This window comes from Nipponia nippon, unplaced genomic scaffold (assembly GCF_047370975.1).
Source record: "Nipponia nippon isolate SJK-2023a ecotype South Korea unplaced genomic scaffold, ASM4737097v1 scaffold_5, whole genome shotgun sequence".
In the NCBI taxonomy this organism is placed as follows: Eukaryota; Metazoa; Chordata; class Aves; order Pelecaniformes; family Threskiornithidae; genus Nipponia; species Nipponia nippon.
The window spans coordinates 1,731,446-1,757,427 of NW_028262369.1; the positions used below are offsets into that span (position 1 = coordinate 1,731,446).

A 25,982-nucleotide genomic window follows, 5' to 3' on the forward strand; every position below is an offset into this window, starting at 1 on the left:
CTTATCTGGGATTTGGAGAGCTGGGCAGCGGCGCTGGAGTCTGACCTGGCTGTTGGCTTCTGCGGGATGGCCGGTCACCTCTCGCTCCCTCCCTGGGCACGTGCCACCCACCCGGGGCTTGCAGAAAACTTCCTGCAAGCTCCCCCAGCGCCGTGGGGAGCCTGCGCTCCTCGCCTCTGTCTGCAAGCCCCGAGGGGCTCTGATAAGAAACCCCACCTGGGTGCGGCACGTGCTTTGGAAAAAACATACTTACAAGATGGGTTGCGATAGCTCCAAAGGTTTATTTGTCTGCTACGATTTATCAGGTAAGTGACGTGTGCGGCGCTCTGCACCCTGCCTACACCTGCTAGTGCAAGGAATGATTAAAGCAAGTCGTCTGCCCCCCTCCCTAAACCTACCCGGGAGCTCAGGGGGCTTTTAGGCTTTCTGGGCTGCTCCGTGGCAGGAGGGTGCTTTGCTTTGTCCCACCGATGAGTCCTGGCCCCGGCAGGGGTGCTGCTCGCCACGGGGACAGCTCCGGGCTGGGGGTGCAGCGTTCCCCCGTGCCGGAGGCTCAGAGATGCCCGTGTGCCCAACAGGAGCGACCACGCTAACCCAGGGGCTGCTCTTTAAATATTAAAGGACTGAAATATTGCAGTTTGAAGCCAGCAAAGCCCATCTGGGGAGCTGGTGTCCGTCTCCCCCTGCCAATGGCCGGGGCCATGGTCCAGCATTGTGCGGGCACAACTCCTTGCTGCTGCCCTGGGGAGCTGGCAGCGGCAAAGCTGGGCTAAACTGGGGCAGCTGGGCTAAACTGGGGTGGTGAGGGAGCTGCTGCCCCAGGGAGCCCAGGATGGGGCTGGGGAGGAGGCAGGCGAAGGTCCGTGGTGCATCTCCCCAGGAAGGGCTGGCATGCATCAGCAGTGAGCAAAGCTGTCCTCGGTGGTGTCACGGAGGTCCAGGCCCGCCACGGCTGGGGGGTGGAGGCAGGTGAGGTTGTTGTAGGTGTAGATGGGGACGTGGGCATCGTCCCCCTCGGCCACGGACTGCACGAAGCGCGGGACCACCACGGGGTGCCGCAGGGAGAAGTCCCGCAGGCCCTTCAGGGAGCAGTTGCAATGCCAGTTGTTGCCCCCCAGCCACAGCTGCTCCAGGGCGAAGGAGGAGCACAGAAAGCCCACCGAGAAGGTCTCCAGCGAGTTGTTCCTCAGGCTGAGGTACCGCAGGTTGGCCAGGGGGGAGATGATGGTGTTGTCCAGCGTCTCCAGCTGGTTATGGGAGAGGTCGAGCCAGAAGAGTCTCTGGAGCGGGCTGAAGGTGTCCTGGGAGATCTCCAGGAGCTGGTTGGAGGAGAGGAAGAGGTACTCCAGGTTGCTCAGACCCACGAAGAGCTGGGGTGAGAGGTGGCTCAGCCTGTTGTGCTTCAGGTCGAGCTCCAGGAGCTCGTGCAGTTCGCTGAAGCTGTGGTCTTCGATGACGGAGATGGCGTTGTGCTGCAAGAAGAGCCGCCGCAGGCTGGAGAGGCTGGAGAAGGTGTTTGCTCGGATCCTGCCGAGGCAGCTGTGCTCCAGGTGGAGGCTGTGCAACTTGGCGATCCCCTTGAAGACATAGTCCGGGAGGACCTTGATGCAGTTTGCGGACAAGTGCATCACCGCCACGTTGTACAGCCCCAGGAACGCCCCAACCTTGATGTCTTGGAGCTGGTTGTTGTTAAGGCTGAGGACCTCCAGCTGGCCCAGCCCATCGAAGGTCCTTTCCGCCAGGCTCTGGATCCTGTTGTGCCCCAGCTGCAGCTCCTCCAGGAACTGGAGGTCCTTGAAAGTCCTTGGCTTCAGGCTGGTGATGGAGTTGGTGGACAAGCGTAGGACGTGCAGGCTGAGGAGGCCCAGAAACGTGTCGTCAAACAGCGAGGCGAGCCGGTTGTGGGAGAGATCCAGCCACCGGAGGGACTTCATGCCCATGAAGGCGCGGGGCGCGATGGCAGTGATCTGGTTGTGGTTCAGGTACAGCTTCTGGAGCTTCTGCAGCTTGACGAAAATGTTGATCTTGATGCCCTTGAGCGCGTTGCCGCTCAGATCCAGCTCCTTCAGCTCGGTAAGGCTGCAGAAGAGCTGGTGCTGGAGGTAGGGGAGCTTGTTCCCGGCCAGGATCAGCTCCCTCAAGTTAGGCAAGTCATGGAAGACCTTGTCGGGCAGGACCACAAGCGAGTTCCAGCCCAGGTTCAGATACCAGAGGTTGGAGAGCCCGGCGAACAGCCCTTCCTCTACCTTACTGAAGTAGTTGTTGTTGAGGCTGAGGGAGACGAGGTTCTGGGTGTGGAGGAAGGTGTGGGGAGCCAAGTGCTTGAGGCGGTTGCGTTCGAGGTGGAGGTGGTAGAGGCTCCGCAGCCCATGGAAGGCGTGCTGCTCCACGGCAGCCAGCTGGCTGCTCTGCAGGTCCAGAAAGTCCAGGGCCGAGAGGTTCCTGAAGGCAGCGGCCGGCAGCAGGGTGAAGTTATTGCCGTCCAGCCAAAGGGCTTTGGCGTTGAGGGGGACGTCCTCGGGCAGGTGCGTCAGGTTGCGGGTGCTGCAGAAGACGTTGAGCTCCTCGCTGTAGTCGTCCAAGCTGCAGGCGCAAGGGCTGGGGCAGCGTGGGGGGTCCGCGTCCCCCTGGTCCTTCGGGCTGTCCCCCCCGGGGGGCTGGGAGGCGGTGGCCAGCAGCAGGGCCAGGGGGAGCAGGAGGGTGACGCCTGCTGCGGGGCACGGAGAAAAGGGGACACCATTAGCGCGGGGCGATGGCTGCCCTTGGGGACCCCCCTGGGACCCCCCTGGGGTGCCTGTGCTGCTGGGGGGGTGGGCGGAGGGGTCTGTCCCAGCCCATCGCGCACGCTGGGCAGCTGCAGCGGGGGGGGGTCGGAGGCTGGATCTGCCCTCGGGAGAGGGCTCAGACCCCTCAGGTACCCAGACCCCCAAAATTCATCCCTTCATTGCAGCAGCAGCTTCTCCCTTTCGTGGGGAAAGGTCCCCAGGCCCCTCTCCCCCTTCCTCCCCAGACGTCCCCCCATAACTTGCTCTTCCTCAGAGCAGAGGGGTCTCGGTGCCGCGGCCCCTGCCCGTCCCTGCAGCCCCCGTCCAGGTTTGGCCTCTGCCCTACTGTGCCAGCAAGCACCCCGGGCAGCAGGGGGGCTCCCAAAATGCCTTATTAGCAGTGGATGGGGGAGAAAAGCTAAGGGTGACCCCAGTGCGAAGCCCCATCAGCGTTTCAGCCTCTCCCCACAACCCCCTGCCTTGCCTCTCCCTCCCGGGACGTGGGAACGGGCAGGTTCCCTGCCTTACCTTTGCCTGCGCTCATGGTGGCGGGCAGGGCAGCGCTCCCTCTCCGCTCTCCGGCCCCGCCGACTGCGCAGGGATGGATGGAGCAACCACCTTGACGCCTGTCCAGCCGCCCGCCCGGCTGGGCTTAACCCCACCGCTGCTGGGCCAGGACGTGGGCTCAGCCCCCGGGACAGCATGGCCGGGGCGAGCATCACCCGGGACGGGCTCCTTGCTTCTCCTGCCCTGCTCTGTAACTGCTCGGGGAGGGGGGGATGGAAGGAGACGCCCATGAGGACAGGCGATGGTCCTGGGGGAGGGTGGTCCTGCCGGAGATGGGGTTTGGGTGGGCAGCAAGCGTGAAGGGATGGACGGGCAGCCTCGTGAGGTGCCCCACGGCCATGCCCTGGGCTCCGGGAGGGTCCTGAGCAGCACCGACCCTTCCCTGGGTCCTGTCCCTGCCCTGGTGTGAGCCCCGGCGTCACAACCCAAAAAACACACGCTGGGGCTTGCAGTGTCCTTATTGCACCGGGGGTTGGAGGTGTGGGGGTTACCCTTACTGCGAGCTGGGCTGAAACGCCCAAGGTTTTGCGGTGAGGTGGATAAATGGGAACAAGCTCTTCTCCGTGTGGCACTAAAGCCTGGGGGCTGAACCCGCACACCCCTCCTGCGGGTGTATCTGCCTCGCGGGTGGAGGTGGTGGTGGGAGCACCGCTCTGCTCACTGCTTTTGTGCCACGGGGGAAGCAAGAGGGCAAAGCCCCAGTCCCGCCGGCGAGGCGATGGCTGCGAGGGTCCCCCGGCTCCTCCGCCAGCCCCGCGCACGGTGGGATGATGGTAGATGATGCTCCGGGGCTGGTGCATCGCACTCCCTGCCTGGCAGCTCATCAAAACCACCCCGGGGAGGCTGACGACCTCGTTTTGTGTCCCAGGTCGTTTCCCCACCAGCGTCCAACACGGCTTCTGCAGAATCTTTTACCAGTTTCCAGGAAAGAAAAATAAATAAATAAATAAAAAGCTACTTCTGCCCCAGTGCGAGGAGCCCTGCGGGCTAGCGGCTGCTGGACGGAAAAGCCATAGCTAACCCTTCCCAGTGTCCTGGTGGCCCCCTTCCTCCTTGAAGTTGTGCCAGGACGGAGCTGGAACCATTCACATCCATGCCTCCGGCAACAGGCGTCTCCCACCGGTGCTGCTCTTCCCAGCCCCGCTTCCCCCCATGCTGGTCCGTGAGGTGGAGATGATGGCGTGGGGACGCTCTCCACCGCCAGCCCCACGCCACGGGCATCCCCCTCGCGCTCCGACGTCGCCCATCCCCGTGGGAACCTGGCATCTCCCCCAGCTCCCAGCTCGGCTCTTTACTCAGGCGGGTTTAAGCAACCTCCTCACCGGCCAAAGCAGGACCGTGCCCATGGGAAGAGGCATCGGAGCGAGCCGGCCAGGCTCCAGCCTTGCAACCCAACTTTCCCACAAGCGGTGTTTTCTCCCTTTCTTTTCGGCCCAGAGTGATGCCCTCCTCCCCCTCTATTTTTAATCCTCTCTTCTGGGAAGTTATAGATCAGAAAGTAGAAATGAGAGATGGAGACACACGCACCCACTAATAGGCGTTAAGCACATATTGACACAAGGTGTAATCAATCTGGAAGCTAAAAAGAGCTGAACCAGCATGGGCCAGCCAGCCAAAACCCACAAAACCTCTTTGGGAAGTTTAAACGAGCCCTACCTGTGGCTGGGAGCGGGTTTATCCCTGCCTCCAACAGCCCTCTTTCAGAGAAAACATCAAACGAGCTGCGAAGGGAAAATAAAAAGGGTAAATAAGCAAATCCCTTCCCAATGTGGCTGCGGTGCAGGGAAGAGCTAGACCCATCTCCACCTTTAAACCTCTCCAAGGGCATCTCCTCTCCAGATGTCTCCCACCGCCGCCTGCGGCAGGGGATGCTCGGACCCCACGGCACGGTTGGTCCCTCCGGCATCGCCGCGAGCCCGTCCTGGGAGCTCGTGCCTGCCCGGTGTACCGTGGCACCGCAACCGCCACGGGGACCTCATTTTGGGTCCCTACCACGGACGTCCTCCTCCCACCACGGCCCCGGCCGGCGCGGACCCCCCCAGCCGATCCCCCCCATCGTTTCAGCTCCGGTAGCTAATCTCCCTGGCTGGGACCAAAGTCTGAGCCGCCCCACCTGGTTGCCATGGAAAAGGCTGTAATGGTATTAGGAAAAGCTGCAAAATCATAAAAAAAAAAAAAAAAAAGCTTTTAAACCTATTTAAACTCTAAGGAATCATTACCTTCGCCAGCAGCCCCCCGTGCCCGCGGGTCCCTCCCCAGGGAGCTCCCCGCCATCCCGTTGTGTGGGTAAATGCCACCAGCCAGCCCTGGCTCCCCGTTCTGTCCCCAGCCACTCAGGCTGGCCGCGCCGGGGAGGGAGCGGCGCCGGTGGCCCTGCCAGGTCTGCTGGAGCCAAGGAGGCTGGGGGGACCCCGGGACCTCCCTGATCCGTCCCCCCCAAGCCAGGCCACCCAGGGCAAGTGGCCCAGCTCTGGGTGCCAGCAGGGACAGCACCGACCCGGCTTGAGCCCTGCGGGGAGCAGGGATGCGACGCGGGTGGTGGTGTCACAGCTGAGTTAGGAAGTATTTTTAGCCAATCTTGCCGGGTATTGTCCCTGGCTGGAGGAGAGCATCTCGCATTGCCAGGGCAACTGGCGCTGCCGCTCCTCATCCCGAACCAAAAACGTGTCAGCCCCGACGCTGCCGCCCGAGAGAGCCGGGACGGGGGACACGGGCATCCCAGAGCTCGTGCTGCTTTCCTGGGGACACCTGCAGGGACCAACCTCCCCCCCGGAGAAACCCTCCTGGCAGAGATGGGCTTTGCCGCATGCTCGCTGGCCACCCATGTTTCTGGTCATCCTGGTCCCCGCCAATTGCGCCGCATCATTTTTCACTCAAAAAATTCTGCGTTACGAAGGATGGGGACGTGGCAGCAGCGGCAAAAGGGTTTGGCAGCTGCCGGCAATGGTCCCCGCCGGCATCTCCGAGTGTCGGCCCCTGCCCTGCCGCGGTTGCCACAGGCTGGTGCGGGGGGTTGAGAGAGGCGGCCGATGCGCCGACGGCTCTTGATGCTAATTACCACCCCGGTGTCACACGCGGCCATGTAAAACCACACCACCGCCACCAGTCTGGCCGGGCTGGTTGGACTGGGGAGGCGAGGACATCGCCGAGCCATGACTCAGGGTGGCCAGGGCTATCGCTGGAGGCGAGGACGGGGACTTTTCCAAACCCAGCACTGAGGCGGACCTGGACCTGTCAGAGCGGGCGCAGAGGGGACCGCGGAGATGGTCCAAGGGCTGGGAGAGCCGCGGGGGCAGCCGGGGCCGCTCAGCCTCAGCAGAGCTTCTGGCCGCCTTTTGATGGAGAAGGGGCTGCTAAGAACGACGGAGGGAGGCTTTTCCCCAGGATGTGTAGCGCCAGGAGAAGGGGTGATGGTTTTATACTGGCAGAGGATGGATTTCGACTGGATACAGGCTGGAATGGGCTGTGGGGAGGGGGTCGGAGAAGGGAGGGGGCTGCCCCGAGGAGCCGCGGCTCGGCCTCCCGCCGCCAGGGGGCGCTGCCGCCCCGCCACCCTCCCCCGGAAGCGGCCGCGCCCGTTGCCCTGGAAACGGGAGGCGGCGGTACTTGAGTAGGCCCCGCTGCAGCCGCCGCCGTCTCCGCAGCGGCGGGGGAGGCCCCGCCGCCCCTCCGCTCCGCTCCGCTCCCCCGGTGCCCGGCCTTCGCCCCAGAGGCCTCACCCCGACGCCCGGTGCTGCCCCAGGAGGGGCCGCGCACGCCTCGCCCCGTGGCAGCTCCTCGCACCCGCTGCGGCCTCCAGGCCCCGCGCCTGGGCGTGCAGGCCCGCCGGGGGCTGCTGCGGCGGCAGCGGGCGGCCCTGGCAGGGCTCGGTCCGGGAGGGGATGCAGATTCACTTTGCTGGCGCTGGAAGCCAGATGGAGCTGTGTTAATGCCGTGCTGTGCCGAAGCCTCCCGTGAAGGCAGGGGGTTGCTCCCTCTGCTCCCCTCCGCGCTCGCCATGAGGGCCCCGGCACCAGCAGAGCGAGGCGGGCGACCCTGGCAAGGGCCGGCTGGTGCTGGAGGAGAGGTGAAAATAAACAGCGGGCTTGAAATCTTCAACCGGTTTCCTCTTGAGCTGCTGTGGATTTGGGGAGTGTTTTGACACCGTAGAGCTGCGTCCCGGGTGAGAGGTTCGGAGCTCGCTGACGATCCAGCCACCGCGTCGGCTGTGTTAGAAGTGTCCTTGACGAGGAGAGTGAAAGAAAAACGCAGTGCGGAGTTGGCATTTCAGCTCTTCATGAGGTTAACTCTTAGGTTGGACATTAGGAAAAGGTTCTTCACCCAAAGGGTGGTGGAGCACTGGAACAAGCTCCCCCGGGAGGTAGTCACGGCACCAAGCCTGACAACATTAAGAAGCGTTTGGACAACGCCCTCAGACATACGGTGTGAATTTGGGGTTGTCCTGCGCAGGGACAGGAGTGGGACTGGATGATCCCTGTGGGTCCCTCCCAACTCAGGCCATGCTATGGCTCTAACAAAACATATACTTCTTGTTTGGTTTTGCCCTGGAGCGGCGATGGAGGTTCTGGGTTGCGATGACACCCTAAAGCCTCCCTCCTCTGCCCAATTCTGCTGTTTGTGGTGCTGTCCAGGACAAAATTTGCTTTGTATTTCCAAACCACAGGAAAAGCAGTCGTTGTCATTTCTGGTGCTGGTACAGCACCTGCCACAAAGGTGCTTTTGCCAGGGTCTCCCAGGCGCTGCAGGAGCATAAATAATAACGTATGTGTCTATATTAATTAGTCTTATATTGCTGTCTGCCAGGTGAAACGGTGTTGCGGAGGGAGCGAGAGTGCACTTCGCTCGTACGAGAGAGCAAAAAAAAAAAAAAAACAAACTTTATCGATATAAATCAGTGAGTTAACAAACTTCAATGGTAAACGCGACAGTGGTTTAACGAGAGTCGATGGCCAGGTACCCTGGGTGATTCACTGCGCAGGGGACGGGGTCAGACAAGGCTGTCGGGAGCCCTCCCGTTGAGTCGCAGGGCTCAGAGAGGCCCCCCCGGCTTTCTAAACCCCTCGGAGAGGAGCCTCGGTGCGGCTGGATCCAGACTTAGCCTCAGAGTTGGTCAGCGGTTTATGTCTAAGGGGTTATAGGTGCGCAATCAATCCTTTACATCGCCTAGCTAAGATTTCAAAGTTTAGCATGCTGTTAGTCGCTCACCGAGGATCTGTTGCGGCAGGGAATCTCTCAGCCTCGAGGAGGAACCCGGAGAGGCGTCCCTGCTCACGGGGAGATCCCGGCGTGCAGCCTGCTGCCGTGCAGGAGCGCACCGGGCTCTTGGGCTGCTCGCTGTTTATGGGGGAAGACGATCGACTCGTCGTCATGTCTGCATACCGACCGCAGGTGCTGTTTTTTCCCAAATCTGGCTTGAATCGGCCCGGACCAGCCCTGTGGGCGCGTTGCCATAAATTAGCCCTTGGCTGTTGCGGTGTTCCCTGTCTCCCCCGAATCCCCTTTGAGCTGGATGCAGCCATCACGACCGCCACTGGTGATGGTCGCTTGAGCAGGGTTACGGGAAAAGGTCACTTGTGTGCGTGCGGGGAGCACAGCGCCACAAACGGGCACCCCCGCGGCACAGGGAGCGCCTGGCTTTGCCGGCACGCTGGGGTGGGGTATTTGCCCGCCTGAATTGGGCGCCTGGGGGCCCGGGCACGCTGGGGCTGGCTGGGACAGCGGCGTGAGCCAGCCTGCGCGCGTCCCTGGGCCGGCGTGGGCTGCGAGTGCCCGTCCTCGGGGACCCACGCGGGGCTGAGAGCCGGGAGGAGACAGCGTGCACCTGGGGAGCGGAGCTGCAGCTCAGCTCCTCCGTGTGCTGGAGCAGCCGCTAGAGACTTTTGAGCCCCCCAGCGCCGTGGGCGGTGTGTGAATTTGGCTTTCTGCTCGGCAGTGGGTGTGAAGAGACTGTGAATTCTCATCAGTACTTTCATTACCTTAATAAAATTACTTCAGGTCTGTTAAGTTCTTTTGCAGAAAAAGAAGACATAATTGCACGTTTCGGTAGCTTCTCCTTCCCCCTGGGTCTCGCTTCCATGGCCGTTTGTGAAATCCACGTCGAGGGGCTTCGGGGTCTTCTCCAGGAGCCTGGGCCAGGCGAGGAGCTGGTAAACTCTGCTCGGCACCGAGCCTCTGTCAGGATGGCCCCTCTCCCTCTTTCATCCTCTTAGCTTTGACAGATGCTGAGAAGTTATTCAGAGCTTTGGTCTTTTTAAACAAAAGGTTATTGTCAAAGCTTTTCTTCTGTAAGAGACAAGTTCTTACCTAAACTCACCCACTCTACAGAAATAGCAGTGATAATAAGCCCAAAATGAGGAGATTAAGAAGTGGCATTCGTTTTACCCCATGGCTGCCGTTCACCAAGGTCTTCCAGCGCTACCCGCTGTGCCTTACGCTCTCCGTTACCCTCGCTCTTGCATCAGAGACCCTGTTCGAGTCCTTTTCGCTTTGCACGCACTTGGGATTTGTCCCGTTCAGGCCTGGATGGCCGCCGTTTGGAGTCAGCGGCAGCGTGTAGACCAGCACAATCCAGATTTAGCGCTGTCTGGGCTACTCAAAGAGTTTGTTTCAGCGCATGCTTTGCTTTAAAACTTACATTTTATATTAGATGATATTTTTCCGCCTAGCATCTCTGATGCGAAGTGATAAATTGAGGGAGGTCTTTCCTGTCACCAGCTCAAAGACCCTGGGACCCTTTGGATGGCGCGATGACACAGGAGATATGAGGACTGAGAAGATTGCCTGGAAGTAAGTTGATGTTAGATGCTACTGGATGGTCTTGGAGCAGATGGCTGGATTAATGGATTAATTAATTACTGGGTCACAACAACCCCAGGCACCGCCGCAGGCATGGGGAGGAGCGGCTGGGAGCTGCCCGGCGGGAAAGGGCCTGGGGGTGGTGGTCGACAGCCACCTGAACATGAGCCAGCAGTGTGCCCAGGTGGCCAAGAGGGCCAGTGGCATCCTGGCTTGTATCAGGAATGGTGTGGCCAGCAGGAGCAGGGAGGTGATGGTGCCCCTGCGCTGGGCACTGGTGAGGCCGCCCCTCGAATGCTGTGCTCAGCGCTGGGCCCCTCACCCCAAGAAGGCCATGGAGGGGCTGGAGCGTGGCCAGAGCAGGGCAGCGAGGCTGGGGCAGGGGCTGGAGCCCAAGGCTGGGGAGGAGCGGCTGGGGGAGCTGGGGGGGCTCAGCCTGGAGAAGAGGAGGCTGAGGGGAGCCCTCATCGCTCTCTGCAACTGCCTGAAAGGAGGCTGGAGCCGGGGGGGTCGGTCTCTTCTCCCCAGGAACAAGCGATGGGACGAGAGGGAACGGCCTCAAGCTGCGCCAGGGCAGGTTTGGGTTGGGTATTAGGAAAAACTTCTTCCCCCAAAGGGCTGCCAGGCCCTGGCCCAGGCTGCCCAGGGCAGGGGCTGAGTCCCCATGCCTGGGGGGATTTAAAAGCCGGGGAGATGTGGTGCTGAGGGACATGGTTTAGTGGTGGCCTTGGCAGTGCTGGGTTAACGGTTGGACTCGATGATCTTAAGGGTCTTTTCCAACCTTAATGATTCTGTGATTCTATGAATTAATGGGTTAATCAGATCTTAAATTCTCTAAAGATCCCTGCAGCAGAGATGGAGGCCGTCCCTACAGCCAGGTTTTGGGAATGGTCCATAATATAAATGGAGTGGTGCCTCCTAGCTGGCAATAGTGCTTCACTGGGGGTGTCTGCTAAGCATCTTGTTTCCGTATCTGCTGTGCGCTGCCTTAGCAATACAGAAGCCTCCCGACAAGTGTTGTTTCTTTTCCTGGGGTGGCTGTAATAATTGGCTCCACCTTAAGGTGGATCAAGGTGGATGCTGCACCCGCTAGTAACCAAAGTTGTTAGCAACATCGCTTGTGCCCTACCTCGAGGGAAAAATTGCTGCCGTAGAGATCCTGAGATCCTTCCTTTGCTCTTCAGCCACTACCTGCCTGATATCGTGCAAAGATCTGGGACTCCAGGCACATGGATTTTGCAGAGAATGAGAACGTAAGTACTCTGAGAGCACACATGCAACACCTTGCTAACGAATGTATAAGTATGAAGGTCTGCAGCCCCTTCCTGGGTCATGGAACCATCACCGCAAATGAAATCCTAACCGCAGGAGGAAAACGGCAGCTGAAAATCCCCTTACAATTTGTTCAAGCTCTGAAAAACTGGATAAACAAAAAAACAAACCGAACCAGCACTGGGGTGGGAGCATAGGGTGGGGGAGAGGAGGGATCTGCTGGCTGGCACCCGCTGTCTGAGCTGTGGTGTGGCTCTAGGTGCAGCTGCAGGACAGGAACGAGAGGCCGTACGCGCTCGGAGACCCGCAGGAGAGGATGGGGAAGCTGGCTGGCTCCAGAACAGATTTGGCAGCCAGAATGGTCTTCAGGGAAGAGGAAAAACTGAAGGTAAAACAAATACTTTAGGAGTTGGAGAGAGCTGAGCCATGAAGCCATCTGAGGGTAGTAGATCTGCAGCGGAAAATCTGGTGGGCAATGTTGGGGCAGCTGTCTAGGGGTGTACGTGTTGTGCCCAAATTCCTTGGTGCGACCTGTTGAAGCACCTCAGAATCGGTCCGTGGCCTTTATAATGTCCTTTCTCTCTCCTAGATTTCCAAAGACCTTGTTGATCTCCAGATTGAGACAAACAAAATGAAGGAACAGTATGAGACGGAGAACTTTGAACTGAAAAATATGGTATCAGAAAGCTTGAAGTAAAATTGATTCATCTCTGACAATACCTTTCTCCAGAACCGCAGTTCATTACGCATCCATCTTTGCTTTGCTTGGTGTATTCTCTTGGCTTTAGCCAGAGCAATGAATTCCCCCCACGATGCCCCAGATACCGTGAAACTCGTCCCTCTCTAAGTTGTAGCATGCCAGAAGTTGTTTGGCCAAATAAATGCCCTGTGATTGCTGCTGGTCTCTGCCACAGTCTAATTCTGCTGCCTCTCCTCTGCAGATCCTGGCCCTGGAGAACCGCGTGCTGGAGCTGGAGCTCTGCAGTGAGAAAGTCACTGGGGAGCGGGATGCCTTACGGGAACATCTGCACGCTCTGGAGAGCAGTCGGAAGGAGCTGGCGGATGAGTACATCATTTTGAAAAGCAATTACCTGGCCCTAGGCAAAGAACTGGAGCAGGAGGTGAGACAGGCTGCAGTGTTGGTTCTGGTGTTCTCGACTCCGTCGCGTGATTACCTGGCCTACAGACAGCTTGGTTGGCTTTGGGTTGCGTATCCACGTCCCAGCTCAGGTCCGGTACCGTTTGCCAGCTGTGAGACAGCGTAGCTTGGGCATGGTTTTCTTTTCAGGACCCCGGGGATTTCACGTAACACGGTCACCTTCTAGCAGGGCTTGCAGAATCTGCCCTGCTCAGCGGTGACAGTGCCTAGCCCGCGCTGACCCGTGCGCCAGGCTCTTCTGGGCGCCCTGCTGTCAGAGCCTTTCTCCTTCCACGCCGTCCCGGATCCCTGTCACTAGCAGTAACGAGGAGGTCACGGCGGGGCTGGCCCGAGTGCACGTTGCGGGTCCCTCTTGACTGCCAGCACGCTTTGTTTCCCTTTTTTCTGCATGGCTTGCGCAGGCTGCACGTGAACTGATTGTAGTCGCTCTCATTTCGTAGGGCGGCGGGAAGGGGCCTGGGCGTTTTTGAGGTCAGCAAGTTTATAAAAACACTGAACGTAAGCAAGTTTCTGATTGTCCCTTAAAATATAGGGAATTGCCTGGTGACTCTTAGCTTAGTGATTCTTAACTAAAGTCTTTTGGACCCGGATTTGTGTATTTCTTCGGCAAGAATAGCTACTTCAACAGACATTCCTCTCTTCCATCCCTCTCCCCCCTCCCACTTCTCCTTCTTTTTGAGTTGGATCGATGACTGACACCCTCCTGCCTCCCTCCCCGGCAGATAGTTCAGCTGGTGTGGCCAAATGACCTGGTTCACCCTGCTGGCCCTGCGCAGAGCTGTGGTGGGAAGTTGTGGGGCTGGCGCCAGGTGTGCTGGTTTAGGCAGCGTCCAGTCTCTCTTTACGTTGAGCATCCATCTGCAGAGCTCCGGTCGAGAAGGATACGAGGTCGTAATCATCCTGTTGCAAATAAGTGAGTTAGTGACTGTTGCAAAGCTATCATTTGTCTCCCGTAAGGTGAAAAATTAAAATTTCTTAGGAGGAGGCAAGCTCAGCTGCTTGCATGGGTGCGAACCCACCCCGTCGTCCGGAGCACGAGGCAGAGCGCGTGCGGCTGACTGTCAGCAAGGCAGCGCGCCGCTGAGACGCGGTACCGCCAGGCTGCGGAGGAATAGCTCGGCGTTCAGCAATCTTGGTTGCTTCTTGTCCCCAAGGGGGTGCAATGTGTTTGTCAAAAAGTGGATTTTCGGGTGGCTGACATCACTAAATGATGGGTTTAACAGGTTGGTGGTAATAACACCCCGTTTTCACATGGATCCTGGAATCTTTCAGAGAATGAAAGCACACGGATTCAGTTATGTGCCTGGACAGCATCCTGAAGAAGTAATGGAACAGGGTCCAGGAGCCAAAGGTGAACTCCTCGGTTGTAATTCATAGACTGAGGATTTTACCCCAGTTTCTTGGCTCCGGCTACCGAATATCCTTGCCTGAAGCAAAAGAGGCTCCAACTTGGCAGGTTGGGACTTGTCGCGGCATGGGCCTCTTGCTCATTATTTTCCCAGTGTGGACTTTCCCAAAGGAAATGGGAAAAGCAGCCTGCGGTTCTGCCCCCTCCCCTTCCCCGGCGCTCTTCTGGGGAGACAATGAACCTTTTACACATTCCCAATTACAAGTGCTACTTGTGACCTTGCCAATATGTTGTCATGGCTGCTTGGCGCAGAAGCAGCTCGGCGAGCTCATTCACGGCCCCTTGTGCGGGAACAGTTAGAGCCTCTGAATTGTCGCGGCCCCCATTGTACGGCTCGATTCACACATCGCCCTGTGTCTGTCCCAGGCGAAGGAGCGCGGCGGAGCTGGCCTTGCCTGTCCCTGGGGAAGTGCCTTCCAGAAGATGCCGCTCAGTCACTTTGTGCCCGTTTTCTAACTCGCTGTAAATTCTTCCTTTTCAAGACTCTGACCTTTTCCCGACTCTCCGTTTCCTCCTCCTCTTTTGTTCAGCGGGCTTACGCCGTCTGCATCGGCGGTACAAAGCGAGGCCGTCGGAGGGAACCCAAATGGCTGCGAACCGGTTCCACGCCGGGCTTTTCCCTGGAGCGGGGCCAGGGGAGGCAGCGAAGCCCATCGCCAACCTGGGACTGCCTCTTTCTTTGGCCGGGCTGGTGCTTCTGCGCTTGTGTGACCCCCTCTGATCAAATTGTCAGGGCCTGACAGCTGCAGATGGATGGTTTTCGGTTGGAGAACAAGCAGCCTGTCTCTGCGTAGCTGTCAGTTTTCACAGCTGTATATCTCACCTCTTTGTCAGCCTCTTTTCTCCTCTCCTCTCTCCCTCAGCCCACCCTGTGCTATCTTTTGATAAGCTATTCTTTCCACGGATGACTCAGATGACCTCTGCCTCCCATCCTCCCGATTCACTGCCATGGTAACAATTACTCAAGCTTGTCCCCAGTCATAAACCCCATCAAAGCTTTGTTATCTACATAGAAACCCTCCCGTGAGACATGAATTCCCCCAGTGTTCCTTCCAGATCACCTGTAACAGAGCCTTTCTCATTCAGATCCTCTTTATCTTTTTGGAAATGTGTCACTTCACACCAGCACCGCGCTTTGAATCTCGCTGCCTACACGGTGCTGTGGGCTGGCTGCTGCTGGAGGGATGCATTCAAACGAAACTGGAATTAGCTGGGTGGCGTCAGCCTAGATGGATGGAAATTTGGGCCTTCTCTTTACGTTATGGAGGCCAGCGCTGTTCCAAGGCGTTGTACGGGGAAAAGCCATGCCTGAAGCGTTGGGAGGGTGCAGGGTTGGAGTGAGGAGGGAGGCTGGAGGCCGGGACGGAGAGGTGGTGGCGGAGCCGTGCCCGGGGCTGGGCTGGCACCGGGATCTGTATCCGACTGCCAGAGCGAGATGGGCAGAGAGGGTTACATGTGAATAATCCTGATGCCTGGCGATGATACTTACCCTGCATTTCCATGAGAATTAGAAAATCGCTGATATCTTTGGACATATGAGAGAGAACTAAAAATAAAACTTGCTTTCAGGAAGGGATGTGAGTGCCTGCCTTGTGTACGCACCAAGAGCAGCGGGTATGTGCTGAACAGACAGCGTGTGGAGCCAGCGAGGAGGGATTTCAGAAGCTCTTTCCTTCTTGTTTGACCTGGCAGGTCACGAAGAACGAAGAGCTCAGCCTAGAGCTGCTCAATCTGGCCAATGCCCGGAGCAACCTGCCCCGCACAGAGAGCAACCACTGCCGCTCCCCCGGCGTGGCCGATGAGTCCTCTGCCGAGCTGGAAAGAGTGCGTGCGACGGTGCGCCGTCTCTCGGCTCGGAAGGTGAAGGTAAGGACCACTCTGCCCTGTTGCCGGCTCCTTGGTGAACAGGGATCTAACAGGCGCTTTCTTCTGTCTCTTACGAAAACCAGCCAGAAGATGCAGTTGCCTCTGAAGACGAGCGGCAAAAGCTGGAGAGAAACGTGAGTGTGTGGGGGTCCGCTGCTGGATCCTTGGGGAAGCAGAGGGGGGATTTATTCTGCCTGGCTGGCACCTCTTGGTGCTAACTTGAATTTTGTGGATGAGCCTTGATTTATTTCACTTTTTTTTTAAGCTGTGCAGTTGAAAAATGAGACTAGAATAGCTCCAGCTCTTGTGGAGGCAAAAGCTGAGAGAGGGCAGCTGTGGTTCCTTCCGTCGGCGCCCCTGGGTGAACAGAGGCAGGAGTTTGGAAGTCAACAAGTGCAGAGGACGCTTGCTTATTTTCTCCTTGCCTTTACTTGAGCAAGCCGGGGGTGATAAAGCACCCGAAACCGAGAGCACTGAGACGTTCCCTGCCTCCTTCCCATCCGCAGCCCCTGCGATACCAGCTTGGCCTCCGCCACCAGCTCCTGCTGGGAATCCGACTCTCAGAGCAAGACTCTCCCTTGGGGGAAAAACACGTGTGCACCTCCACGTGCCCTGTCTCCAGAGCACACACCACTTCTGGTGTGCTACAGGGCACTGGTCACTCCCAGTTCAACCTGGCCTTTCCCCAGTATGCCACTGGTCAGCTGGACTTGTGCCTAGCTGGAGGCTCTCCTCACTTCTTCCCCGTTCACGAATCCCTCTGCTTAGCTCAGCCCTCTGTCTCATCTTCCTCCTCGTTTGTCCCTCAGTTGCTTGGAAACCAGGATCCCATCAAAGCGGAGCTCGAACAACTGAAGAAAACCTACGATTTGCAGCAGCAGAAGCTGGAAGAGAGAGTGTGAGTGTTTGAGGGCACGTCCTTCTGCTTGGCTGGGCGTTCCTGGGGCTCGTTGCAGCGGAATTTGAGCCTCGGGCAGAGGAGAGGAGGCAGCCTGCCTTTGGTGGGGTACAGGGTGGGAAATGATGGTTCACCCTTGGAACAAGTGAGGCCTGGAAGCAAATGTTTCCAAGGCTTTTAAGAGAGTCAGCTGCCGCCTTAAAAGTCGGTGGTGTTGAGGTACCTGACTGGCCTATGCACCTCTGAAAATCCACTTTCTGTGACACACACAGCAAACGTGTGACAGCCCAGAGATGAATCCAGCCCTGGTCCTTACCCCCACAGCGGTTTTTCCATCGACAGGCTCGATGGGGTCAGTGTCCTGGCAAAGGCTGCCACAGCAGGGATGCTGGAGAACCGGACCCTCTGACTGGGGAGAACCTGCACCTTTGGTTGCGAGAGCTCTGTGGCCGCTGGTTGGCACGCAGCTGGTGGGGGCTGGCAGCTGCTGCGAAGAGATTTCTGTCCTCCCGTAGTGATTTCCATCTCAAAGCTGGTTGTATTGGACCTACAGAGACGTTTGGGGGGGTTAAAATAAACACACCTTTTTCCTGTGTGCCCAGGATCGCCATGGGGAAGGAGCTGCAGGAGGCGAAGGGAGCGATCGGGGACACCCAGCAGAAGCTGGCGGAGCAGTCGGCGGTAAGGGCAGGCTCCCTTCCAGCCCCCGGCACCCAGGACTGCCCCTGCTCATCGGCTCCTCCTGGGTGCCCTGCGCTTCTCCTGGAGCTAGCAGGGGGTGGATGTCTTGTACTGAGGTACTCCGACACATCTTCCTCTCCAGGGAGTTTGTCCTACCAAGGTGCTCCTCCCTGCACAGTTTCCTTCCCCGGGGTTGCGATGCACGTGGTGGAAGGTGCTGCTTGCACAGGTGGTGGGAGGAATTTTATTCACTGATATTTAGAAAGGGTTGGTGAAATCACTGGGCGGGGTGGGGGGGGGGGGGGATTGCAAATGACAGAAGGTAGCAGGGGAATAGAGACTATAACCATTTCCAGTGGGCTCTGGTGAAAACCCAGGACCTTCCCAGCTCTAGTGAAGCTGAATATCTGGAAATGAAGTCCCCCATCTCTTAGGGAGCTTCTTAGTGCCCCTCGCTTGGCCGGGGGACGAGGGCAGCAGCGAGCATGTTTGCTGTGCCTAGGTGCTGCTCACCTCCCAGAGCCAGCTCCAAGAGGTGGAGGCGGAGAACTCCCGGCTGCAGCTCCGGCTGAAGGAGCTGAACGAGGACTATCGCTCCCGGCTCGCGCAGTACGTCAAGGACGTGGCGGTGGGTACCCCCAGCCGCAGGGGCTCTCCTGGCCTTGGGAGGTCTCTCCATGCTGGCTGCCTACTTCTTGCAGGCTGCTGCTGGTTCCCCTCCTTGCTGGGCTGCGGAGCAGAGCGGGCGGTGGGGCTTGGGGAACCACGCTTGCAACTGGAAGGGGGCTCTGCCCCCTCGGCTTGGCCTGGGGGAGGAGATGCCAGCCCCGCTCCTCGCCCAGATTTCCTGTATGGCCATGCTAAAGGGTCTGTGAGTTTCTGCTGGGACTTTCTTTCTCGGTCAGATGACTTGGATGGAAAGATCCTATTTACAATGGCTGCCTTCCAGTTGGCTTCTAATCTCCATTGCCCTGACAACTTCCCTCGGCGGGCCAGGCGATGCCGCTTCTGGCTTGGTCGCCGCCTCCGACTTGGTCGCCGCCTCCGACTGCCGCTGTCCCCGTGGGGAGCTCTGCCAGCCCCCGCCGTCGGCTACAAAGCCGTGTAACGCTCGTGCCAGGGACCCGCTCTGGCAACGAGCACCTTTGATGTAGAATAGGGCCCCCAGAGCATGGCGAGGACTCGGCACAAGGCAGGCGTTTCAGGCAGGTTCAGGCACTGATACCCGATTATACTCCGCTGTCAGACTGGGAAGAAATCTCCTTCTACCCCCTTGGTGTAGCAGTAAGCAGGTTTTGGCAAGAGCTTCTGTGCTGGGAGGAGGCCAGTACCGAAGAACACGGTGTAGTGATGGATTAGGAGACTAAGCAAAGCAATTTTTACTATTAAGAATAGTTTAATTTCTAACAGAGCGATGTTGAAGCATCTCCTAGCTAGCAGAGAGAGCGGGGCGCGGTGGAAAGAATATGAGAATAGAGATGGTAACTCCCAACGCCGACTCATGTTTCCCTGGTCAGAGATCTTCTCTTTCTTGAAGGGCCATGATGGAAGCTAATTAGTCTTTCCAGCTCTTAGGAAATGAGAGATATGCCCTAATCTCTGTGCTGTTAGCACAAATATTCCTGGACCTTCTCTGCAGGAAATGGGTTACATGCCTTAGGGAACGACTTGATCACCTCCATTTCTTTCTCTGTGTGTTTAAAGGACTACATGGACAGCAAATCCAGCAACGTAAGGGGGCCTGGCAAAGCCCCAGCTGATCAGGCCCACATGAAACGCTTTGTGGACAGCATGCTGAAGGATATCAGGGCTTCCTACAAGTCTCGGGAAGAGCAGCTAGCTGGAGCGGCACGTGGCTACAAGAAACGCATGAAGAACTTGGTCAAGAAGCATGAGAACCTGCTGATTGCTTACGGGTAGGGCTGAGCCAGGGTCTGGGCTGCCTCTGTCTCTTCGGCTAATTGCTAAGGAGCAACTGGAACTGCTCCAGAGCACCCAGACCCCTTGCTGGGAGGGAGGCGAGGGGCTCCCAGGTGGAGCAGGGGATCTGGAGTGCATATTTATCTCCTTGCTCTTGACAAGCCAGGAGCGAGATGTCTCCAGCTACACATCAGGGTGCTCTGGTCACCCCAGAGCTGCTTGCACATACACTTCTCCTGTGTAAAATTTAGAGCGAGAGATTGATTCCACGTTGGACGGGGTGGAAATGCAGAGGTACCACAAATAACTCCTGCCTCCCAGCCCATCTCTGCAGTGTTCTCAGCTCTGCTCCACAGTTCTCTCAGCAGCTTGGGCTGTGGGAAGCAGCAGAAATTCTTGTGGCATAAAAGCTACAAATAGCTCTAGGACATGCTCCCCTCAGAAACACTCCCAGGAATATCGTGCGTACTGCTGGGCTCTCCCACTTATCCTTTGCAGGTGGACTGGCTCTTGGTGGCCAGAAGCCAGCAGGTCCCAAGGCCATGGAGGGGCTGGAGCGTGGCCAGAGCAGGGCAGCGAGGCTGGGGCAGGGGCTGGAGCCCAAGGCTGGGGAGGAGCGGCTGGGGGAGCTGGGGGGGCTCAGCCTGGAGAAGAGGAGGCTGAGGGGAGCCCTCATCGCTCTCTGCAACGGCCTGAAAGGAGGCTGGAGCCGGGGGGGTCGGTCTCTTCTCCCCAGGAACAAGCGATGGGACGAGAGGGAACGGCCTCAAGCTGCGCCAGGGCAGGTTTGGGTTGGATATTGGGAAAAACTTCTTCCCCCAAAGGGCTGCCAGGCCCTGGCCCAGGCTGCCCAGGGCAGGGGCTGAGTCCCCATCCCTGGGGGGATTTAAAAGCCGGGGAGATGTGGTGCTGAGGGACATGGCTTAGTGGTGGGCTTGGCAGTGCTGGGTTAACGGTTGGACTCGATGATCTTAAAGGTCTTTTCCAACCTTAACGATTCTGTGATTCTACGAATGGTACCTCCAGCAGCAGCAGCGATGCTGTGTTGTTACCTAAGCAAAGCTACCAAGGACTGACCCCTCTGGCATGTTCCAGGCTCCAGCGAGAGCAGATCCGGTCCTTGGGCAGCAGCGCTATGGATTGCGGCCCTGCCGAGCTCCACTTTTCCATCACAGACCCAGAGCTGCTGACGAACACAACCCGGGAGCTAAACCGGCTGCGGGAGGATAAAGCAAAACTGGAGATGCAGCTCCATGAATTGCAGAAGGTGGCGGCTGGGCTGTTGGCTTTCTGGGGGGTTGAAACTGGGGGGCGGTGGGGGGAGTCGCACAAGCGATAGATTCAGCCCCTTCCTTAGGCATTCCCTGAGGGTTTGCCGTGTCCATGGCACAGGCAGGGGTAGTGCTTGCTCGCTTTCTCATTTTGGGAAGGGAGGGGATGTCCAAGCAGTCCCCTTGTTGCTTCAACCCTGCTGCGGAGGGGTGAGTTACAGTTAGATCCGGGAGGCTGGGCAGCCCCGTGGGTTGGGGTCGCTGAGCCCCGGGAGGGCTGAGGAGCAGCAGATGTTAGGGGAGAGCTGCCAGCCCAGTGGACTCGCTCGCTGCTAAAAGAAGAGGCGGGTAAGGGAGGATAGGATGGGCCTTTCTGTTCTTGAATGCCTTCGCCTCGGCGTGAATAGCTAACTGAGCAGGAGACCACACTCAGAAACACGCCGGTCAGCTCCACGTCCTCCCACAGGTTCTGCCTGGGCAGAGACATGTCTCTTGATTTGCCTGAATTGAAAAATTCAGAGGACGGGAGACCTAAACCTTAAGCTTGTGCTGCACATCGCTTCCTTGCCAGGGCACTGGTGGCTGTCGGAGTGCTAGGATACCCTGGGCTGCTTCAACGTGGCAGGGGCTGTGGTGAGATTGCAGCAGTGTAATGCTTACGGGAACGCTGTTCTTCCTTTGCCTTCAGAAAAGACTGAAAGAAACCTCCGCCTTTCCGCTGTCTCCCGAGCAGTAAGTGCTGTTTGTTTCCTGGGATATTTGTAAGTCTGAATTCTCCTTGCTGTGTGGATTGAGGAGTCTTCTCCGCTTTACTCGGAGATGGTAATAAATAGGGAGAAAGCAAGCTGATAGGGACTCATCCGAGCAGAAAAGCCAGCCGTCGTCTCGGGGCAGCATTTCCTGCAGTGAAATGAGTTGGTCATTTAGGCCTTGATCCAAGAAAGCTCTTAAGCACATGTTTGATTTAATCACATTTTTAGTCCCGCGGATTTCTTTAGAAGCTGAAGTTAAGCCTACGCCCAAGTGCTTTGGTGGATCACAACCTGAGAAAGGCAAGGGAAGCACCACCTCGGGATGGTCTTGCTTCTCCTCCCTCCCAGGGCAGAAGCTGGGCTGGAGCCCTTAGGTGACCCCGCACCGATACCTCCCTGGCTTCCAACAAGCCCTTTATTCGCTCATTTTTGATGGGTTTCTTCCCCCTGCTCCGTTAGGCTGTTGAAACTCTGTCAACTACAGCTGTGGAGAGGCGGAACAAACTGTCGGAGAGACCTCAGCTGGGATTTTTCAGCCCTTTAAATGCGGTAGCCTAGAAAACATGTCAGGTATTTCGGTGACTGGATGCCAGCACGGAGGAGTCGATCAGTGCCTGAGCCACCAGGCTCCAGAGAAGCGTCTTGGAGAAGAGCTTGCACCTTAACCATGCTGAAAAACAGTAGTAGCCCTTGAAGAGATGCATTAATTTTGTCAGACTTGCCACAGGAACGAGACAGAGAAGTAGCAGCACCTACATTTTAGTGATGCGTCTCGTTAAGGTTTTTATAGCTGCCGAGAGACTCTACACACTTCAAACACGTCTTTTCTGCGTGCTGATGGGTCTCACCCGTGCCGTTACCTTGTTCCTCTAGCCAGAGAGGCGAAGCCTGGTGTAACCGCAGCACTTCAGCCGCAACTCCTGCTGCTTCTCGTCTTTATCAGCCGCGCGGCTTCGCTGTTTATCGTTCCCTTCGCTTCTGCTCCCACGAAATCTCAGCCGTGATTTCCCGCGGGCCTGGGCCGGGAGGCGGCAGCCACCAGAGGGAACTCTGGCAGTCGCAGCCAGCCGCTCTGGAGCACAATGCATTCCTCCCTTCATACAACCCAAATTCCCCGAGCGTCAGATGTGACCTGTATTTTGCTTATTCAGACTGAGACAGAATGGGAAGAACTTTCCCACGGCTGGGCCGCACAGACAGCTCACCTATCGCGCTCGGCGACCAGCACGGGCGGCTTTGTGCTCCGAAACATGAAAAGCGCCAGCGTTTGGCATTGATCACTCTCTATTTCCATCAAATCCAGTCCTGTGGTGTCAGGTTAAGGACTCTTTCTGCACGGAGTCCTCTGATGTACGAGTGTTGATGCGAACTTGGAAGAAACGCAGCCGTCGCGGTGGGGAACCCCCGGTTGGCAGAAGGGCTGCGACTCCCGTGCGCGGGCACAGGGACGGTGCCGCGTGCCCTGAAGTTTGGGGCACGGGGAGAGAAAAGGTTGAGAGCGCTGGGGTTTATGGTTGGATGGGCATGAGCCGTGTGACCTACAGATGGGCTGGATTTGAATGTCTGAGCATGATGAAAATCTGCTTTTCCCTCCTAGGCAGCGGGATGAGGAGGGCTGGGCAGAGGTCAGGAAGCAGCTCCGGGAGTTTGTGCACACCACCCAGGTAAAGGTCTGGAACAGCCCGTCTGAAGAAAGCTTATCCCTTACCCCCACGGCAAAGATGTGCTGCCCCAGCCAGCTGCTGCCCCGGGGCCGGTACGCTGCTCCGGGCTGGAGTGGGGAAGCTTTCCACGGAGCCTTGCTGTGGCTTTGGCCTCAGCCCACCAAGTGACGCTAGCAGGTCCCCGGCCGGTAACGTATGGAGGCTGTACTGACCCTGCTACCAAAAGAAGGAGAGCAGCCCTTATGGCTGCTCGTTGCTGGACTGTATCGCTCCCTCCCGTGTTTCAGCACATTTAGGCATCTGTAGAACACGACCTGGTTCAAGTCTAGTCTGAAACTGAATCAGCTTCCCAGCCTGGTTCTCCCTGAGTGCAAGGATATTTGTGCTGCACTCAGGACCGGGGTGGCCCGGAGCGGGGAGCAGAGCTCTCTCCGTCCGCAACGCTGCCCTACAGCACCCACGAATCCGTGGTGATGCTCGCTGGGAGCGGGCTTGGCTGAGGTGGGGTTTGCTGTCCGGCAGTGCCGGCAGCAATAGAAAGAAGGGTGGGTGCTGGGATTCCTGCCACGCTGACTGCCAGACGCGGGGAAAAGGGCTTTGGAAACCAAGCAGAGGTTCGGTTTTCTGTGGCAGACGAGGCTACCAGCTCGCTTCCACGTCGTGCCTTCCTCCGCCCGCAGCGACCTAAGGAAGTGCTCCACCGTAAAGCTAAACGCCTAAATTGTGGGTATCTTTGCGGCCAAAGGAAGGGCGATGCCGTGGCTGAGAGGCTGGAGCGCTGCGCTGGGAGGAGGTCCTGCTCCTGGCTCTGCCGTGCGTCTCGGGGGTGAGCTCAGTCGAGCACCTCAGGTCCTCCTGGTGACACGGGGACCGCGCGGTTAACCTGGGTAAGCCGGTGATCTGCTGCCGGAGCCACCGTGCAGAAAACAAAGGGGATTTTTTTTTTTTATCTAGAAGGGAAGGTCGCTTCCCTCTGCAACAAACTACCGGTGGAAAGGTGTGAAAGCTGTGTCCGTGCGCCAAACCTAGCGACCGCTCCGCCAGCTGGCTGTGAAGCCTCTGGGGCGTTAAAGCTGGCTTGGCAGGCCGGGGTTGCCGCCTGTCCTGGGGCGGCCCTGGCCCCCACGCCTGCGCTCTGCTCGGGGACGGCTGCGGGTCTGCCTGGCCGATGCCCGGGAGCGGTGGTGCCTGCAGAAAGCTGCGCTGCCGTCACCAGGCTCCTTCCCCCGAGCGCATCAGTTTTCGGTTGCTTCTTGCCTCACGCCAAGTGGTGCCGGAGCTGAGCGGCGGGAAGCGCTTGGTCTCGCCTGGCAGAGAGGGACTGAGCAACGTCACTCCCGTCTCCCCGAGATCCCCGTTTTCTCCATGTTTCTTTGCCCCTCCAGGAGGATTTGGAGCAGGAGAGGAGCCAGCTGCTGACGCGGGCGATCGTGGCGGAAGAGCAGGTGTTGGAGCTGCAGGAATACATAGATAAGCATCTTGCAAGGTGAGATGGTGGGATCCCCCTCCGCGTGTTCTCTGCATTGTGCTCCCAGTTTCTCTCCCAGGCTAATCGCCGGCGACATTGCCATGCCCGCCGCGCTGTCGGCGCCTGACCTCGCCGCCGCCTTCCCACAGCGCTGCCGGCGCGGCCGATGTCCCGCAGCACGTCCAGCTGTGCGGGCAGCTGCCACCATCCCTTGTTCCGCAGGGGTGGAGGCGGGGGGACGACCGCACGTCTCCTTCCCTGTGCGCTCACCCATCCTTTGGAGGGAGCTAAGAGAGGGGTTGCCTAAAATCCCAAGCTTTCCAGCAGCCCCTGACGTACGGCCCTCTCTCGCTGGCTCATCGCGCCCCGTGGGCAAGGACGGGTGAGAACAAGCAGAGCACGTCCGTCGGAGCGACGGTGCCTGCCGTAACTCCTGGGTCAGACTTGTGGGCTTGTTGCTGGTACCGGTACCTGGCAGAGCCGACAAACACCTCTTCCTCGGGAAAAGGCTGTGATTTTATATCTGCCGGGGCTCAGCTCCCGGCGTGGCTCAGTGCCTGGGCTGGCTGGTCTGAATTAACTGACACCGCGCGTCCTTAGCGTGCAGCAAACACAAGGCGAAGTGTAATTTAAACTTATCGCTCCTGTGTGTGAGCTATCAGTGGGGTTGCGACCAGACGGGCAAGGACGGTGCTGCTCCCCCGTTGCAGGTACCAGCAGGAGATCCTCCGGTTGAGGACGCTCGCCGGCAGCGAGGTGCCACGCGCGCTCAGTGCCGGCGCGGCCGATATTCACTCACTGCCTGGAGCGAGAAGGAGCGTCAGCCACCGACCGTAGCTCTTCCCCACGGCTCCGAGAAGCGGCACGATCATAGGAAAAAGCAGGATTTAAAAGGAAGGAGCTTTCTGTTGTGTGGGCTGGCCAGGGCAAGTATCCTTCCCTGGCTGAGAGCTGGGAGGCACAGCAAGGGAAACCACGTGGGTGTTCTCGGTCTCAAATTAACAGCACTAAAATGGGACGAGACAACTGCGTCTCGTCTATCTTCTGACCCCTCAGCTGTAGGAATTCTGCTGTTCCCTGAGCACATCACGCCTTGGGACACGGGGTCAGGTTCCCAGGCAGCTTTTTACTGGGGGGCTGCAGGGCCAGGTTCCCGTTCCTGCCTCCTAGGACACTGCTGTAACGGTTCTCCTGGGTCAGACCGAGACCGGAGTCCAGGCGCTAACGCTGCTCCTGCCTTTGCTCCCTTCTCGGCCTCTAAGAGAGAAGGGCAGGGCTGGTTCAAGCTAGACAAAGGGGATGAGCTGCTCTTTTATGGTGGAAAAACCTTTTTTTCCTCTGCATTTGAGTGGAAAAGGGAATGTTGCAGCAGGTGAGCAGGGCCAAACTGATCCCGCAATGGGAGGTGAGCTGGACAAACCCCCTCCTGAGCCGCCTTCCAAGGGACGGCGGAGCAAAGCCTGAGGCCGGGAGCGACGGCTGCTCCGGCTCCAGGA

At 58.3% G+C, this 25,982-nt stretch overlaps 2 protein-coding genes across 4 annotated transcripts; one reads left to right on the forward strand and one right to left on the reverse strand.

The window, feature by feature from the left end:
* Positions 1-653: 653 nt before the first annotated feature.
* IGFALS (insulin like growth factor binding protein acid labile subunit) lies at positions 654-3,488 on the reverse strand. The gene is made up of 2 exons (XM_009477360.2): positions 3,294-3,488; positions 654-2,710 (listed from the first exon to the last, which is right to left on the reverse strand). The coding sequence occupies exons 1-2, from the start codon at positions 3,307-3,309 to the stop codon at positions 897-899; spliced, it is 1,830 nt and encodes a 609-aa protein (XP_009475635.2). The 5' UTR covers positions 3,310-3,488; the 3' UTR covers positions 654-896.
* Positions 3,489-6,831: 3,343 nt separating this feature from the next.
* Positions 6,832-25,925, forward strand: CCDC78 (coiled-coil domain containing 78). 3 transcript variants are annotated; one of them, XM_087734173.1, is made up of 16 exons: positions 6,832-10,118; positions 11,312-11,380; positions 11,659-11,787; positions 11,989-12,075; positions 12,341-12,520; positions 15,659-15,832; positions 15,916-15,966; positions 16,642-16,730; positions 17,333-17,411; positions 17,914-18,039; positions 19,116-19,327; positions 20,427-20,598; positions 21,291-21,334; positions 22,952-23,018; positions 24,404-24,504; positions 25,197-25,925. In XM_087734173.1, the coding sequence occupies exons 2-16, from the start codon at positions 11,357-11,359 to the stop codon at positions 25,321-25,323; spliced, it is 1,662 nt and encodes a 553-aa protein (XP_087590299.1). In that variant the 5' UTR covers positions 6,832-10,118; positions 11,312-11,356; the 3' UTR covers positions 25,324-25,925. The 3 variants fall into 3 exon arrangements, 2 of the variants coding, with proteins under 2 accessions (XP_087590299.1, XP_087590298.1); XM_087734172.1 differs by lacking the exons at positions 24,404-24,504; positions 25,197-25,925 and having other exon boundaries at positions 6,832-9,478; positions 10,047-10,118; positions 22,952-23,254; XR_015699199.1 differs by lacking the exons at positions 24,404-24,504; positions 25,197-25,925 and having other exon boundaries at positions 21,174-21,334; positions 22,952-23,056.
* Positions 25,926-25,982: the final 57 nt, after the last annotated feature.